This window comes from Canis aureus, chromosome 8 (assembly GCF_053574225.1).
Source record: "Canis aureus isolate CA01 chromosome 8, VMU_Caureus_v.1.0, whole genome shotgun sequence".
NCBI classification, from domain to species: Eukaryota; Metazoa; Chordata; class Mammalia; order Carnivora; family Canidae; genus Canis; species Canis aureus.
The window spans coordinates 59,736,454-59,750,514 of NC_135618.1; the positions used below are offsets into that span (position 1 = coordinate 59,736,454).

The 14,061-nt window shown below is 54.4% G+C and overlaps 2 protein-coding genes and 1 long non-coding RNA gene across 5 annotated transcripts; 1 reads left to right on the forward strand and 2 right to left on the reverse strand.

Annotated features, from left to right (window-relative positions):
• Positions 1-1,250: 1,250 nt before the first annotated feature.
• Positions 1,251-6,882, reverse strand: ALDOA (aldolase, fructose-bisphosphate A). Of its 2 annotated transcripts, none has more exons than XM_077907214.1 (9): positions 6,727-6,882; positions 4,157-4,283; positions 3,860-4,071; positions 2,998-3,052; positions 2,731-2,891; positions 2,300-2,383; positions 2,003-2,177; positions 1,640-1,839; positions 1,251-1,555 (listed from the first exon to the last, which is right to left on the reverse strand). In XM_077907214.1, the coding sequence occupies exons 2-9, from the start codon at positions 4,266-4,268 to the stop codon at positions 1,460-1,462; spliced, it is 1,095 nt and encodes a 364-aa protein (XP_077763340.1). In that variant the 5' UTR covers positions 4,269-4,283; positions 6,727-6,882; the 3' UTR covers positions 1,251-1,459. The 2 variants fall into 2 exon arrangements, with proteins under 2 accessions (XP_077763340.1, XP_077763341.1); XM_077907215.1 differs by lacking the exon at positions 6,727-6,882 and adding an exon at positions 5,608-5,748.
• Positions 6,883-7,011: 129 nt separating this feature from the next.
• Positions 7,012-13,381, reverse strand: LOC144319303 (uncharacterized). Its single transcript, XM_077907225.1, has 4 exons — positions 13,051-13,381; positions 12,713-12,868; positions 7,226-7,752; positions 7,012-7,086 (listed from the first exon to the last, which is right to left on the reverse strand). The coding sequence occupies exons 1-3, from the start codon at positions 13,333-13,335 to the stop codon at positions 7,639-7,641; spliced, it is 555 nt and encodes a 184-aa protein (XP_077763351.1). The 5' UTR covers positions 13,336-13,381; the 3' UTR covers positions 7,012-7,086; positions 7,226-7,638.
• On the forward strand, positions 11,953-13,755 carry LOC144319307 (uncharacterized). Of its 2 annotated transcripts, none has more exons than XR_013385172.1 (4): positions 11,953-12,024; positions 12,549-12,673; positions 13,018-13,217; positions 13,393-13,755. It is a non-coding gene; the product is annotated as an uncharacterized LOC144319307 (long non-coding RNA). The 2 variants fall into 2 exon arrangements; XR_013385171.1 differs by having other exon boundaries at positions 13,018-13,228; positions 13,393-13,754.
• Positions 13,756-14,061: the final 306 nt, after the last annotated feature.

Consider the following 14,061-nt stretch of genomic DNA (forward strand, 5'->3'; position numbering starts at 1 on the left):
ATTTCACAGTGAGGTTAGGCACAGAAGTAAGGCCAAAGTTGAGAGAAACACTAAGAGTAGGTTTGGTTCTGTATGTAGTCAACAGATGCAAATGTGCACTGGAGGAAAGGACCAAGTCCTTAAACTCCTAGAAGGCCCTGCACAGCACTATAGGGATCCAGTAGGTCCAGAGATGACAAGTCAAGATTTTTTTTTTTCTGGAGGGAAGCTCAGGCAGGAAAGGGCCCCTTATCAAAAATTCAGGAAATGGCAGGAGTCATGAGGTCCCTGGTTATGACTAGGAGCTTCAACAGCTCAGAAGCTCTGATGCAGTTACTACTTTGCCCTAGCCTGGGTGACTGGGTAAGGGCTCAGGGCATGGCACAGGAGTAAGAGCAAGGCCTTCCTTCTGGCTTCGTGGAATATCGCTGCTGCATTGACTTAGTGCTTAACCTGGAACCTGAGGGCCACAGTTCTGTTGTTGAGGTGGCTGTTAGAAAGGGATTCCATGTTCGTCAAGGGGTTCCCCAGCCCAAAGAAGATTAAGAAGCCAGTTATAATCCCATCTCCTGTTAAGTCGGGAAAACAGACAGCTCAACCATGTAGATTAAGGACATGTGCATTAATAATCTTGTCTTCATCCAGAAAGTGCTATCTCAAGCAGTATGGCACTTAAGCAGGAGTTGGGAATAGCACATGCTCATATAGATTGTGTCATCTGGCTCATAGCACTCAGGAAATGTTAGCTTTTGTCAGTGACTTTTTGTGCCAGGGGCTTCCTACACCTGAATTCTCAGTCTATAAGGGAGGCTGAGTGGGAGCACCTAGATGGCTCAGTGGTTGGGCATCTCCCTTTGGCTCAGGGCATGATCCCAGGGTCCTGGGATCGAGTCCTACATCAGGCTCCCAGCAGGGAGCCTGCTTCTCCTTTTGCCTGTCTCTGCCTCTCTCTGTGGATCTCTGACGAATAAAATCTTTTAAAAATAAAAAAATCAAAGTGAGGCTGAGCCTAACAGTTACACATGTAGTCCCCAACTATGAACCTTATTGGGTACTGCTAGTAGAAGGGGGCAAAGCCCTTGATGGTTGGAAGAAAATGTCACAAGATCTCTTCTTGAAGCCCTTGGCATAAAACAAAACAGGAAGGTTCTCTCTCAACCTGTTCAATTTTTTTCTGCCTCGCAAGGAAAAACAGTAAACAAGGGCTCTTCTATGCTCTGTCACCTCCCTGGGCCCTCCCCTAACCTGAACACCAGACACAGACAGCAGACTCCCCCTTAAATAGTTGTTTATTGGCAGTGGGCTGGAAAGAGCAACGGAGTTAGCATATACAGACAACACCACACACCAATGTCACATGGGAGGCCAAAGTGATGGGAAAGAGCAGCCTGGAGCCCCAGGTGAGGCCCTCTCTTCAAGAGTGAGTGTGGGAGAGGGTGGGGGCTGGAGTGTTGAGGGGGCAGCCTTAGAACACCTCCGCTTAGTAGGCGTGGTTAGAGATGAAGAGGGACTCGCTGGCTGCAGCCCCGGCCTGACCACTTGGGGTGTACTTTCCTTGACAGGCGAGGCTGTTGGCCTAAGAGGGGAGAGGAGCCAGAGTGAGGTCTCATCAGAATTCCACCCACCCCGGCACCCGGCCCAATTCCGGTCCCATCCTTACCAGGGCTCGCTTGATATACTCTTCCTGGGCAGCCTTCAGGTTCTCCTTCTTTCCACCCCAGGCCTTCAGGGCAGAAGCCTGTAGGGCTCGGCCATAGGAGAAGGTCAGGGCCCATGGCTTCAGCAGGGGGCACTTGTTGATGGCATTGAGGTTGATGGATGCCTCCTCCTCACTCTGGCCGCCTGATAGGAAGGTGATCCCTGTAGAACAAAGAATAAAGTAGGGTAAGTGGTTATCATCAAAGACCTGGAGATTAGCAGAAGCCTCTAGAAGATGACCTGGAAATCTGACCAAATGAGCATAAGGGTTGTGGTTACAGTTCATCTACCCTCCAGGGATCAAGATGAGGATGTGGAGTCTCACCAGTAACAGCGGGGGGTACTGTGCGGCGCAGTGCTGTGACAGTTGCCATGGCAATCTCCTCATGAGAATATTTATGGGTGCAGGCATGGCCTGGCGTTACCATATTGGGCTTCAGCAAAGTGCCTTCCAGGTAGATGTGGTGGTCACTCAGAGCCTTGTAGACAGCAGCCAGCACCTAGAGCAGAGCAGGGTCAAAGTGGATTGGGATGGAGTTGGGGGGCGGGGGCAGGAGTCAGCCCAAAAGGCGTTGGCCCAGCTGCCTAGCCCCCACACTGCCCAGCCAGGCAGGCAACTTACCTTCTCAGTTACATACTGACAGCGCTTCAAGTCATGGTCCCCATCGGGAAGGATCTCAGGCTCCACAATGGGCACGATGCCATTCTGTGGGGGTGAGGGACAGAGTAGCCATGAGGCCTCCTAACCTCTAGGTCCCCACAGCCATCAGCCAAGATCTGATCTCCATGACAGAGACTTCGGCTTCACAGCCATCAGTGGACTGTACTCCTACAGGCATCTCCTCTGAGCCACCCACACAATCCCTATTCTGCCCCTCTGCTCACAGAGCCCTCCAGGGTCCTTCACGGGCCCAGGCCCGATGCTTGGTGAGGATCCAGAACAGTTGCCTCAGGGAGGTGGGTGGTATGTATACTGACAGATGGGTGGCAGGCTAGCTGACACTAGAAACAAATGAGGTGGAAGGTGGCCTGTTGGGGGACCTGCAGGCCCACCTGCTGGCAGATGCTGGCATAACGGGCCAGAACGTTGGCATTTTCCATGATCGCAAGGGCTGAGGGAGTGTGTTCCCCAATTTTCAGCACACAGCGCCACTTGGCAAAGTCAGCCCCGTCCTTCTTGTACTGGGCACAGCGCTCAGACAGCCCATCCAGCCCTGGAGGGGGAAGAGAGGAGTCAGAGCATGGCAGAAGAGGTGCACTCACCAGAGGGATAGCAGCGTGGAAGGGGTTGGTCTGGAGAGCAAGGAGAACAGTTCTCACCTTGGGTGGTAGTCTCGCCATTTGTTCCTGCCAGGGGTACCACACCTTTGTCCACCTGTGGGGGGGGGGGGGGGGGGCGGGCGCAACAACATAAGACAGGGTAAGTGGCCTCTAATACTCTACTCTGTCCTCGACTTTCCTTAACCTCTCAAGCAGTATCTCATGGTTTGCGAATATTTTCTTTTTTTTATTTTAAAATTTTTATTTATTTACTCATGAGAGACACACAGAGAGAAAGAGGCAGAGAAACAGGCAGAGGGAGAAGCAGGCTCCATGCAGGGAGCGTGATGTGGGACTGGATCCCAGGACTCTGGGATCACGCCCTGGGCTGAAGGCAGGCACTCAATCGCTGAGCCACCCAGGCGTCCCGCGAATGTTTTCACTTAGTTACACAACCTGATCCTAGGAGAAAAATACACAGGGATGTGACTGAACAAGAGCCGGGGCTCCTACCACTAACTCGGTGAGCCAAACACTTCCAACTACCCTGAGCTTCTGATTTTTTGTCTGTACAATGAAGGGAATACCGTGCTCTGAGAATTACAAGGATTAAAAATTCCAAGCAGGGGCACCTGGCTGGCTCAGTCGGTGGTGTGTGTCTCTTGATCTCACAGTTGTGAGTTTGAACCCCACACTGGCTGTGGAGAGGACTTAAAAATAAAATGTTAAAAAAAAAAAAAAAAAAAAGGCCAAGCAGGTTCCAGAAGTTTCTAGCTTTTCTTGCATATGCTTTGGAGGTGATCTGGGACAGACTCCATCCCCAAGTCTCCAGGCTCCCACCCCAATCCCCCAGCCTACTACTCTGGCCTTTTCTCTCCAAGACTCATCTCAAATCTCACATCCTGAGACCCAGGCTCCTCACCTTGATGCCTACAACACCACCCTTGGATTTGATAACTTGGGGGAAGGGACGCCCATCGTCGGTCTTCTGGTACAGTGTCTCGTGGAATAGGATGACACCCCCAATGCAGGGGTTTACACGGTCGTCGGCGGTCAGCAACAGCTGGCGGTAGAAGCGCCGGTTCTCCTCCGTGTTCTCAGTGCCAATGGACTGCAGCCGCTTGGCGATGCTCCCTGGAAGGGGGAATCATACAGAAATAATGGGATCAGCCCATCAGCCTCAACCCTAGCGCCTCCTCCTACTGTGTCCTGCCCATACCAGTGGACTCATCTGCAGCCAGGATGCCCTTGCCCGGAGCCACAATGCGGTGAGCGATGTCAGAAAGCTCCTTCTTCTGCTCCGGGGTCAGCGCTGGGTATTGGTAGGGCATGTTGCCGGTCAGTTCCTACGCAAAGGATACAGAAAGGGGGAGAACTGGTTAGCTGGGTCTCACCATGGTCTCCCAACAAGCAGGGCCCCTTGCCTGGTGGTCCGGACAAAGGTTCCTTACCTCCCCTGCTCCATACTGGTATGTCTTGGGGCACATTCTGTCCCCAGCCCTCCCCTACTCCCAACTTCCCTATACTAGGCCTGCCTCCTGTACCTTTCCTAACTCTGTTTGTTGCTGGGTGTTTCCCAGCTGAGGGTGGGGTAGCGTACTGTCATCTGGGGAAACGCAATAGGCCAGAGCCATGGACAGACAGGTCATGTAGAAGATGGACCCTTCTGGCTTGCGCTCTGCCATGGGGTCACCTTGCCTAGAAGCAGAACTGAACCAGAGTAGTTTAGAATTTAGAGGTGGTAGGCAGGCAGAGGGCCCAACCCAAGGACTGAAATGAGGGAAAGTTCTGTGCTTCGAGTCCCACAGCAGAAGGGCCAGAGCTGAGATTAGAACCCAGATCTTCTGACCACCAGGGCCTTTCAACCCACCCAAGATCCCAGGGCTGGCCCAGGCTTGAAGGCCTCAAGGACATCCCAAGGTCAAGTTTCTCCCCCCAGGTTTGAGGGAGGGTGTTAGGAAAAGGGTGTTAGAAAAAGGGGCAGAAATGTAATCAGAAGCCCAGGAAAGGGAAGCAGAGGAAGCCCAGCCGGAGGTGGCGGAAAGGGGTAAGGTTTGCCGATCTCACTGCTCATACAGGGTTAAGAGAATTGTAGAGAGGCAAGAGCCCCACCCCTTCCCCTGAAAATGCTCCCGTCTTTTCGCACGGCTGCAGCTGCTCCAGGCTCCCAATCAAGGTCACCCGATAAGGAAAGACACGGAAAGTGTTAACGGGTCATCAGGCGCCTCCTAGGGGTTTCCCCCTCCTCGCCGGGGTCGCCCACCTCCCAGGACAGAGACCAACCACGCTTTCGGAAACCCTAAAGCACTATAAGAACTGGCCCCCACCCCTCGCGGCCTCTTAGGATCCCCGCAGAGGCAAAGGGGTCATAACGCTTTGCACCTGGGGTCTCAGCAAGAAGAGGAGAGGAAGAATGGCCCTTCATCTCGTCCTGCTTCCTCCCCCGCCATGACTCAGCGCGCGGGGCCGCGGCACTGCGCCGCACACCCGGGGAACCCAAGCCGGAGAGGGTTGCGGAGCCGGGACTGGAGCATGTGGGTGGTGGTGGGGCGTGGGAGATGCTGGGAATGGGGGGTGGGGGCGGGGAGGGCTTCCGATTGCCCTCCCCGACGGTCCCCCAGGATCCTTCTCCATGGTCCCTGACCTTCGCACGTGGCAAGGGGCGCTCACCTGGCACGGGAGGGGGCGGGCTTGCGGGGCGCGGCGGTGGAGGGCGGCGGGCGGGCGAGCGGGCTGAGGGAGCGAACGCGGCCGTCGTCACCAGGACCCCGGTTCTGCGGCGCGTTCCAGGACGAACGCAGCCTATTCAGCTCCGAGGGGGCGGCGCAGGGGGCGGGGAGGAGGGAGGCGGCGCCGGGCCTTATAAAGGCGCCGCGCCAGCCTCCGCCGGGTTTTTTCCCTTGAAGGGGGCCGGAGGCGCCCTGGCGTCCAATTGCAGGCGAGGAACAGTGCAGAGGCCGCCCCCGAACGGCGAAGCCCGGAGGCGGCGCTTGGGCGGGGACAGCGCGGCGAGAACACGATCCCTCCCCCGGCCCCCTAAGACGTGACTCGGGCCACATCCTGCGGGTCGCCGGGGCCCTCCCCTCCCTCTCCCCCCCCCCCCAGTTGGCACGTTCTGGGGCGCCGTGACTCAGCCCATTTGGGGCACCGGAGGAGGTGGGGAGGGGGAAAGCGGGTGCGAGAGCCTCCCCCGCCCGGCGCGGCCCGGGGCAGCCCGGCTTCCGGCCCGCGGGACGCCCGCGAGTGACCCGCTGGGGCAGAACCCGGAGGCCGGGCGTCGGCCGACCTCGCCCGCGGGCTCCGCTAGCCGGTTCAGGGGCTCCGGGGCGTGGGGCCGCCCTCCCGGGGTCACCAGTCCAGGCGGAAGAGCGGCCGCACGGGGAGGAGCGCGAGAGGGCGGCGGGGCGGGCGGAGGCCGGAGGGCGGAGGCCGGGCGGCAGCGGTTCCGGGCAGCCGGCCCGCGCGGGTGTGGGCGCCGCAGCCGCGCCCGTCGGGCTCGGGGCCCCGGGGCCGGCCCTGCACCGCTGCGCACGCGCTCTCCGCCCGGGACCAGCGCGGACCGGCCTGCAGCGGCGCCCGCTCGCCCCGGCGAGTCTGGGAGTGCGGCGCCAGAGTCCTCGCGGAAACGTCTCCCTGGGACCTGGCTTCCCCCTCCGAATCCAATCTGCCCCTAGGGGTCAGCCCCAGCAACACCGCGAGCCCCTCGTCCGAGGGGCCAGGCCTCCCTCCTACTCTGGGCCCCTTAGGCCCCACCCCACCCCACCCCTGCTGCGTCCCGCTGGCGCCCACCTGCGAGGAGGCTGAAGGAGAGGGCAGAGCCTGGTCAGCAGCGAGTGAGCCAGGCTGCTCCCGGGCTGGGTTATAAGGCAGCTCCTGCCCTCCCCCCAGCCAATGTCCCCAACCTCCTCCGGTGACCCCTGCCCTTTCCTTGCCACGGATCCCCTGGCAGGGACCTATATATAGGGAAACCTGAAGCCCCTGACATTCATGCCAGCATGGGGCCTAAAGTGAGGGAAGGGGGAGAAAACCGTGGGCCTGCCCTACTTGGGGGGCATGGGGAGCCCTGTCCACTCACCGTACTTCAGAAGAATTTCCTTGGAAATCCAGCCCTCAGAAGTTGGCAAAAGAAATCAATCTTTGCACAGGGATCTGTGGGGAGGGAAGAAGAGGAAAGGAGATTCAGATCTGTGGGCCTCCCTGTCTTCTCAGACCTCCCTCCCCTCTAGGCCCTGTGATTCTGGAGAGACCATTCTTTTGGTGGGAGAGCAGATACAGATGCTACACTCACCTCAAAACAACCAAGAGTCCATGGATAAGGTGTGGCTGGGGTACCCTATATCCTGAAACTCAGGGCTGAAGTTTGTCCCATAAGGTGGTCAGTGGTGAGCAGTGTCTCCCACCCTCATGTTCAATTATAATAGTTTATGTGGGGAGGGGAGAGGCAGGCAGAGGCTCGTGTCAGAGCACTAGCCCCTCTCTCTCCTGGCCCTCCAAAGGGGCTTCGGTCCAACTGGCCAAGGGCTCCCTGAGTCCTGCTCTGCAGGGAGCCAGGCTCTCCACTGCTGGTTCCCAGGGGGAGGAGCTGAGCAGGCCATCTGTGGTTCCAGTGGCCTGGAGAAAAGTGCCTGGAGGCTCATCAGGGATGGGGGCTTGGTGGCCCCGGGGGCTGGCCACTCTCCAAGGGGCAAGAAGTCTGGATCTTCATCGGAGCTTGATCTCGAAGCAGAGACAGTTGAGGCTCTGGCAGTCAGGAAGTTGGCACGCACAAGCACAGTCACAGAGTGGGCAGCAGCGAGGGCAGCGAGGGCCCCAGCCCTGAGGGAAAGGAGAAGGGGGTGAAGGAGGTGGGCCAGAGTCCTAGTCCCCGAAGCTGTTTCCCTCTCAAGGGAGAAGGCAACAGAGAGGCCTGGAAAGCCCCATTTGCCCAGTGGAACAAAGGGTACCATCTACCAGTCCTGGGAACAAATCAATTCCCTGTGCTGTTGAGAACTCAGCAAGGAAGCAGTGTTCCAAACAGCTGAGTGCAGGAGCTGGAAGAAATTATCCAAGGGGTTCTTCCCTTCCCATTTTATTTTATTTATTTATTTATTTTTTATTTCTTTATTCGTTCAGAGAGAGAGAAGAGAGAAGCAGAGACACAGGCAGAGGGAGAAGCAGGCTCCATGCAGGAAGCCCGATGTGGGACTCGATCCTGGGTCTCCAGGATCACACCCCGAGCTGCAGGTGGCGCTAAACCGCTGCACCACCAGGGCTGCCCTCCCTTCCCATTTTATAGGCAAGGGGACTAAAAGATCAAGTAGCCCTGTTCCATTAGGTCCCAATGTTCAGTTCAAAGATGGTTCTACTATATCCTTGTGGCCCCATTCAGTTCCAAGTCAGGAGACAAGGGGGAGTGCACACACATTTTCCATCCATGATGAAAAGAACCTGGTTCTGTGGCTTTCTTCCTTGGCCTAAGACTCAACTGCAGGATCTCCATCATTTCTGAGTACCTACTCCTTGCAAGGCATGCCCTGTATTCATGAATGATTCTGAAAAATCTCAATTGTGTTTGAAAATGGTAATTTGCAGGTGCACCTGGGTGGCTTAGTGGTTGAGTGTCTGCCTTCGGCTCAGGTCACAATCCTGGGGTCCTGGGATCGAATCCCACATCAGGCTCCCTGCTTCTCCCTCTGCCTATGTCTCTGCCTCTCTGTGTCTCTCATGAATAAATAAATAAAATCTTTTTATTTTATTTATTTATTTTATTTATTTATGATAGTCACACACACACAGAGAGAGAGAGGCAGAGACACAGGCAGAGGGAGAAGCAGGCTCCATGCACTGGGAGCCCGACATGGGATTCAATCCCGGGTCTCCAGGATCGCGCCCTGGGCCAAAGGCAGGCGCCAAATCGCTGCGCCACCCAGGGATCCCAAATAAAATCTTTTTTAAAAAGAAAATGGTAATTTGCAGATTTAAAAAAAAATTTTTAAGATTTTATTTATTCATGAGAGAGAGAGAGGTAGAGGGAGAAGCAGGCTCCATGCAGGAACCCTGATGTGGGATTCGATCCCAGGACTCCAGGACCACGCCCTGGGCCAAAGGCAGGCACTAAACCACCAAGCCACCCAGGGATCCCTGAAAAAATGTTTTAAAGAGTCACCTCTCTTCTATTTATTAGAATCTTGTGCAGGGGGCCTCTTTACAAAAGAGGAAATGGAGGCTCAGAGAGGGAGCTCCTCCTCGACCCCACTGCCTCCTAAGGCCAGAAATATCAGCTTCTTTCTGGGTCTGTGGAGACAGGGACAGTTCATCTCATGTCACCAATGAGCTAGCATGGGGACTTGTGCTCAACAGGTATGCGAGATAGAAATGAATGTTGAACGAGTGGATGAATGAAAATCATTTCCCCCTCTTTGGGCAAAGAAGAAAGAAGAGGACTTCTCAGCTCCCAGGGGAAACAGAAGAGTTTGTCTCTTGGGGAATAGGACAGCATGTCCTTAGTGACAAGAAGGGAGAACTGGTCTATTTCAGCCTACTCCTCTCCTGCCTGGTGACTGGGGTGATCTGTGACTGCTTCACGCATGGACTGGAGTCAGGCCAAGTGGCCGAAGTGGGCCACACCCAGGATGTGACAGGCGGTTGGCTCCTTGAAGCCTGCGGCAGAGCTAGTGACAGTCACAGTTGCACAGTTCAATCAGATGCCAGGCCAAGCCAGGAATAGGGGAATGACCTTTGAAACAGCTGAGGTTTGGGGGTGCAGTGTCAGATGACTGGTAAGATCAGATATCACTAGGGGCTCCAGTGAGGGGAAGGGATCTGCTGGCTGCAGGGACCGGGGTCTGAACTGGGCTGGCTGCTGCCAGCAGAACTGTGTCTCAAGGAGGAGGCTAGAAGCCATGGTGGAAGGGATAGTGAAGTGGTTTTCTTGCATCTAATGAAGGGGTGGTTTGGGGGGGGTCCCTGAGGAGTCCCAGTTTGGGATGAAGTGGGCTCTGGGGGTTTTTGGAGGACCACACGGTCATTCTGTGCACAGCACTGGTGGCTGAAAGAGGCTCTGCCGCCTTCACCTCAAAGGAGAGGGTATTAAAAGCATTTCTGGACTCTGTCCACTAGTCATTAATAACTGTCTAATGGATGTCTCGACTCTCACAAGCAGCCATGTGGCTTCTAGAAGGAATCTGCTACTTCAGTACATAAACAAGAATGCCACAAGCCTCTTAACCCTTGTGTCTCTCTAGGCTCTGCAGGTTCTGCTTTGATTCCTTTCACTGTGATTTTGTGATGGCTGGCCATCTCTGGTGGTCAGAGCTCAGGCTCAGATTTGAATCAGGCTCAGGCCCAGGTTTGCTAACTCACATTTTGAGCCTATTTGGTCAGCTCTGAAACAGAATGCCAGCATCAGAGGCTCACAGTGGGGAATCAGGGAAAGGAACCCAGCACAATGTCTAGGACACAGTGAACACTCAAGAAAAGGCAGTGATTCTTGCCATAGCTCTCTGTGCTCCCTGCCCCCTGACCCGGCTGCCACCTCCAACCAACAGTAGTTCTTAACCCTGGCGTGCAACAGAATCACACAAGAACTTGTTAAAAATTCATAGACTCCAATCCCATCCCACACCTACTGGGGTGTGGGGAGTGGATGCTGGGCTTTGCATCTGTCTCATCTGTGCCTCTGATCATGCACATGGCTGAGAACCAACCATCATACTATGTATCATTACATTTCTCATGCTCTAGCCTAACTGCCTATTTCCTCCTCTCTTCCTTCGCTGCACAGTAGAAGCCCCATGTGGGTTGGGACTGTGTCCACCTTATTTCGCAGAGCCCCTAGGGCCTAGCACAGTGCCTCAACTGTGACTCCACAGATCTTTGGTAGGTGAAGAAATGTGTGAACAAGTGAATGAGATCCTTGCCACATGCTTGGTGAAAAAGGCAAAGCAGCAGGTGTCTCCCCCAGAGGGGAAGAGAAACCTGGGTTTGAGTCCCAGCCTGAGCCTCAGGTAAGACACTCCAGCCTCTGGATTTGAAGCCCGTTTCTCACAGCTGTAAAGTAGGCAAGAGCTTTGTCATAATTGTGGTTGTTTGGTTGTTACTGTTACTATAAGGAAACTGAAGAACAGACACTTTACAGTACTTTATGCAAAGGCAGCTCAAGGACAGAATGACTCTGCCTTGCCCTGTGCCATTCTAGAATCCTTCCTTCCTGGCTCTGGCAGAGGCCAGGTAGATCAGGCTCTGAGGTCTCCAGGGCTGGAACTCCCTGCACCTCACTCCATCCTCACCCTGACCAAGGGGAGGCCCTGACCAACAGAAGGGGCAAGGGGCAGCACACCCCCAATAGGGGCCAGAAATCACTTTGTAACTGAGCATTTCCTATAAAACAGGCAGTGTTTAGGACCCAGGGCCATCTTCGTTTTCCCCTTTGCCCCCTTAGCCTCAGGCTTGGGATCCCTTCCCCAGCTACCCCTAGGAAACCAGAAACTGTTTTTTTTTTTTTTTTTTTTGTAAGAGGAGAGCCCCTTGCCCCATAATTTACTTCAAAACTCACAACATCTCCTGGGAATTTGACCAGCTACAGTCAATCTAAATTATGAAATTGCTTCATCTTTTACCTCCCTTTTTCTTCCTGGGGAAGGTCACAAATTCAAGGGCAAGAACTTTGCTGTCTAGCTTGGAGCCCAAAATAGGAAGGTGGTCAATTACATTTAACATCTTTAAACCCACAAAAGCAAAAATGGCCTGTCCTCTGGGAGCCAGGCTTCTCCCTGAGGAATCTGTTTCGACACACAATGGAGCAATTTGCTGTGCAAGACTCTACTATGTAACATTGCAGAAGTGACTGAAGCTCCCTCAGCCAACTCCTCCCCCTGAAAAAGGAGGATAAAAATACTTACCTATCTACATACATAGGCATGGAGAGGTGGTCAAGGTGTGATGTCAAGTCAAAGAGGACAAGTAGCAGAAGTGATGAAACAGTATTCATGGTATGACCCCATCATTGCCAAACAATGGTATATAACACAACAGTGATAGTACTCTATGTTAGTATACCGGGGACACATACAAAATGCGGCAGCCTTGATTACATGACTGCTTTATACGGTGATTGGCACTTTCTGTTTCTTTTCATTTTTTTTTAAGATTTATTTATGATAGACAGGGGAGGGGGCAGAGACATAGGGGGAGGGAGAAGCAGGCTCTATGCAGGGAGCCTGACGTGGGACTCGATCCCGAGGACTCCAGGATCACGCCCTGGGCCAAAGGCAGGTGCTAAACCGCTGAGCCACCCAGGGATCCCCTTCTGTGTATGTGTGTGTATATATATATATATATATATATATATACACACACACACACATATACATATGTGTATGTATATATATAGTTTGCTTTTTAAAAACATATATACATATATATGTTTTTAAAAATACCCAGCTCTCAGGGTTGTTGAGTAAATGATAATGACGATAAAGCGGCACAGGATCTGGGGTGTAGTACTCACTCAGTGAACAGAAGGAGCTCTGTGCAGGGTTGTTTTCTCTTTTAACCACCATTTTCAGAAGCCATTGTATGCCCTCCATGTTACACACCCGTCCCAGCTGCCACCCTGTTTTCTTCTCTCCAAGTTTATGCTGTCTTTGGCTGTCTCCAACCAACCCAGTCCTCTGGAACTGGGCCCAGCCCAGAGTAGGTGCTCAGCAATCAGTGTTGTTGAACACCACCAACAAAAGAATGTGCGGAGAGTGTCCAGGTCAGGGTTCAGGGGGTCAGGGCTGGGAGGAGAACTCACAGCTTCGGTGGGCTGGGGGCAGCAGGCATCCAGGCAGTGGGCTGGGCTAGGCAGAGGGAAATCGCAGGCTTCTGCACAGGTCCAGCAACAGTCCTGGGGCCTGGAGGCGCCTTGCTTCCTGCAGGGGGAGCTGCAGTCTGTGCAGCAGCCCTGGGCCTAGGAGAAGAAAAGGCGTGGGATCTGAGCCAGGGTGAGGGGGGAAAGGAGGGACCTCGAAAGGGAGATATGCAGGGATAAATGGCAGAGGAGCCTCAGGGTAAGGACCTGCAGATGAGGGCACTGACTGACCGGTTCCTCTTCCCCAGAGCCCACCCTTCGGCCTCCACCAGGCCCCTCACCAGCAGGCAGTGCCTAATCAGCAGCACTACGCCGAGCAGCAACAAATAGATGCCCACAGCGATGAACACGATGGCAGGGATGGGGAGCAGCAAGGAAGGACTGCTGACGGAAGCCGGGGTTGGATTCCACGGGCTAGAGGAGGCCTGGACAAGCACAGGAGGAAGGGGTGACAAGGAGGTGGGAGGGGCCACGGGTCCAGGAACACAGAAATACCAAGGGGGGACAGCAGAGGTGTCTGAGATGAGAGGGGAGGAGCAGCCACCAAATGGGGGGTAGAGAGTCATTAGGATTACACTATCCTATTCCCCAAATGTGACTTTTCCCTGTCATCCCCATTTCAGGACCATCAGTACCTGTTGGTCATTGGAGAACTTTCCAAGACTTGTTGATCTTCCGCTCAGAATGCTTCTCCATACATATCTATCATCTCTGATTCCTCTGCACCACGTTGCCATCCCTCAGGCCACATTACTGGCCCCTAGATATCTTCCAACCTGCAATTTTGCCCCTTTCCATACTAGCTGTGCTGTGTATCCTGCCCTTTCTTACAATCCATCGATGGCTCCCACTGACTCAGTCCAAACTTCTTATCTCGGTGACAAAGCCCCAATCTAGCTCTGCCTACCTCTCCCCCCTCCTCCTCTATACTCCAGCCATATTAAAGTCCTAGCAGCTCCTCCAAAGCCCACCCTCTCTGTTCCCTCAGCCTGGGATGCCTCTTCTCCTTGATGACTTGGCAAGCTTCTCATCTCCCCTGGAAGAGTGGGAATGTGCTCTCCGTGTGATGTCTATGCCTGGTGCTCTCACAGCTCTGGTCCTGCGCTGGAAGGGTCTAGGTTGGGTAACCAGCCCCCCCTCCGGTTCGGGCTCAAGACAGGGCGAATCTAAGGCCCTAAGAGGGCCGCTCCTGGAAAGGGGCCTAGAACTCACGTCCATGGGTCAGGACAGGGCCAGTCAGTCCAGGAGCTGCAGAGGAGAGAAAGTCCTGGGTCTCAGAGGCTGAGAGGGGT

What these genes read in the sequence shown, in the direction of transcription:
- ALDOA (XM_077907214.1), bottom strand. Translation starts at nt 4,268, where the DNA reads ATGCCCTACCAATACCCAGCGCTGACCCCGGAGCAGAAGAAGGAGCTT. An exon ending in TGGCGAGACTACCACCCAAG is followed by an intron (nt 2,892 to 2,997) that starts GTGAGAACTGTT and finishes TTCCCCCTCCAG; the next exon opens with GGCTGGATGGGCTGTCTGAG. An exon ending in ATGCCAGCATCTGCCAGCAG is followed by an intron (nt 2,384 to 2,730) that starts GTGGGCCTGCAG and finishes TCACCCCCACAG; the next exon opens with AATGGCATCGTGCCCATTGT.
- LOC144319303 (XM_077907225.1), bottom strand. Translation starts at nt 13,335, where the DNA reads ATGACTCTCTACCCCCCATTTGGTGGCTGCTCCTCCCCTCTCATCTCA. An exon ending in TGATTAGGCACTGCCTGCTG is followed by an intron (nt 12,869 to 13,050) that starts GTGAGGGGCCTG and finishes TTCTTCTCCTAG; the next exon opens with GCCCAGGGCTGCTGCACAGA. An exon ending in GCCCCCAGCCCACCGAAGCT is followed by an intron (nt 7,753 to 12,712) that starts GTGAGTTCTCCT and finishes CCTTTCCCTCAG; the next exon opens with GGCTGGGGCCCTCGCTGCCC.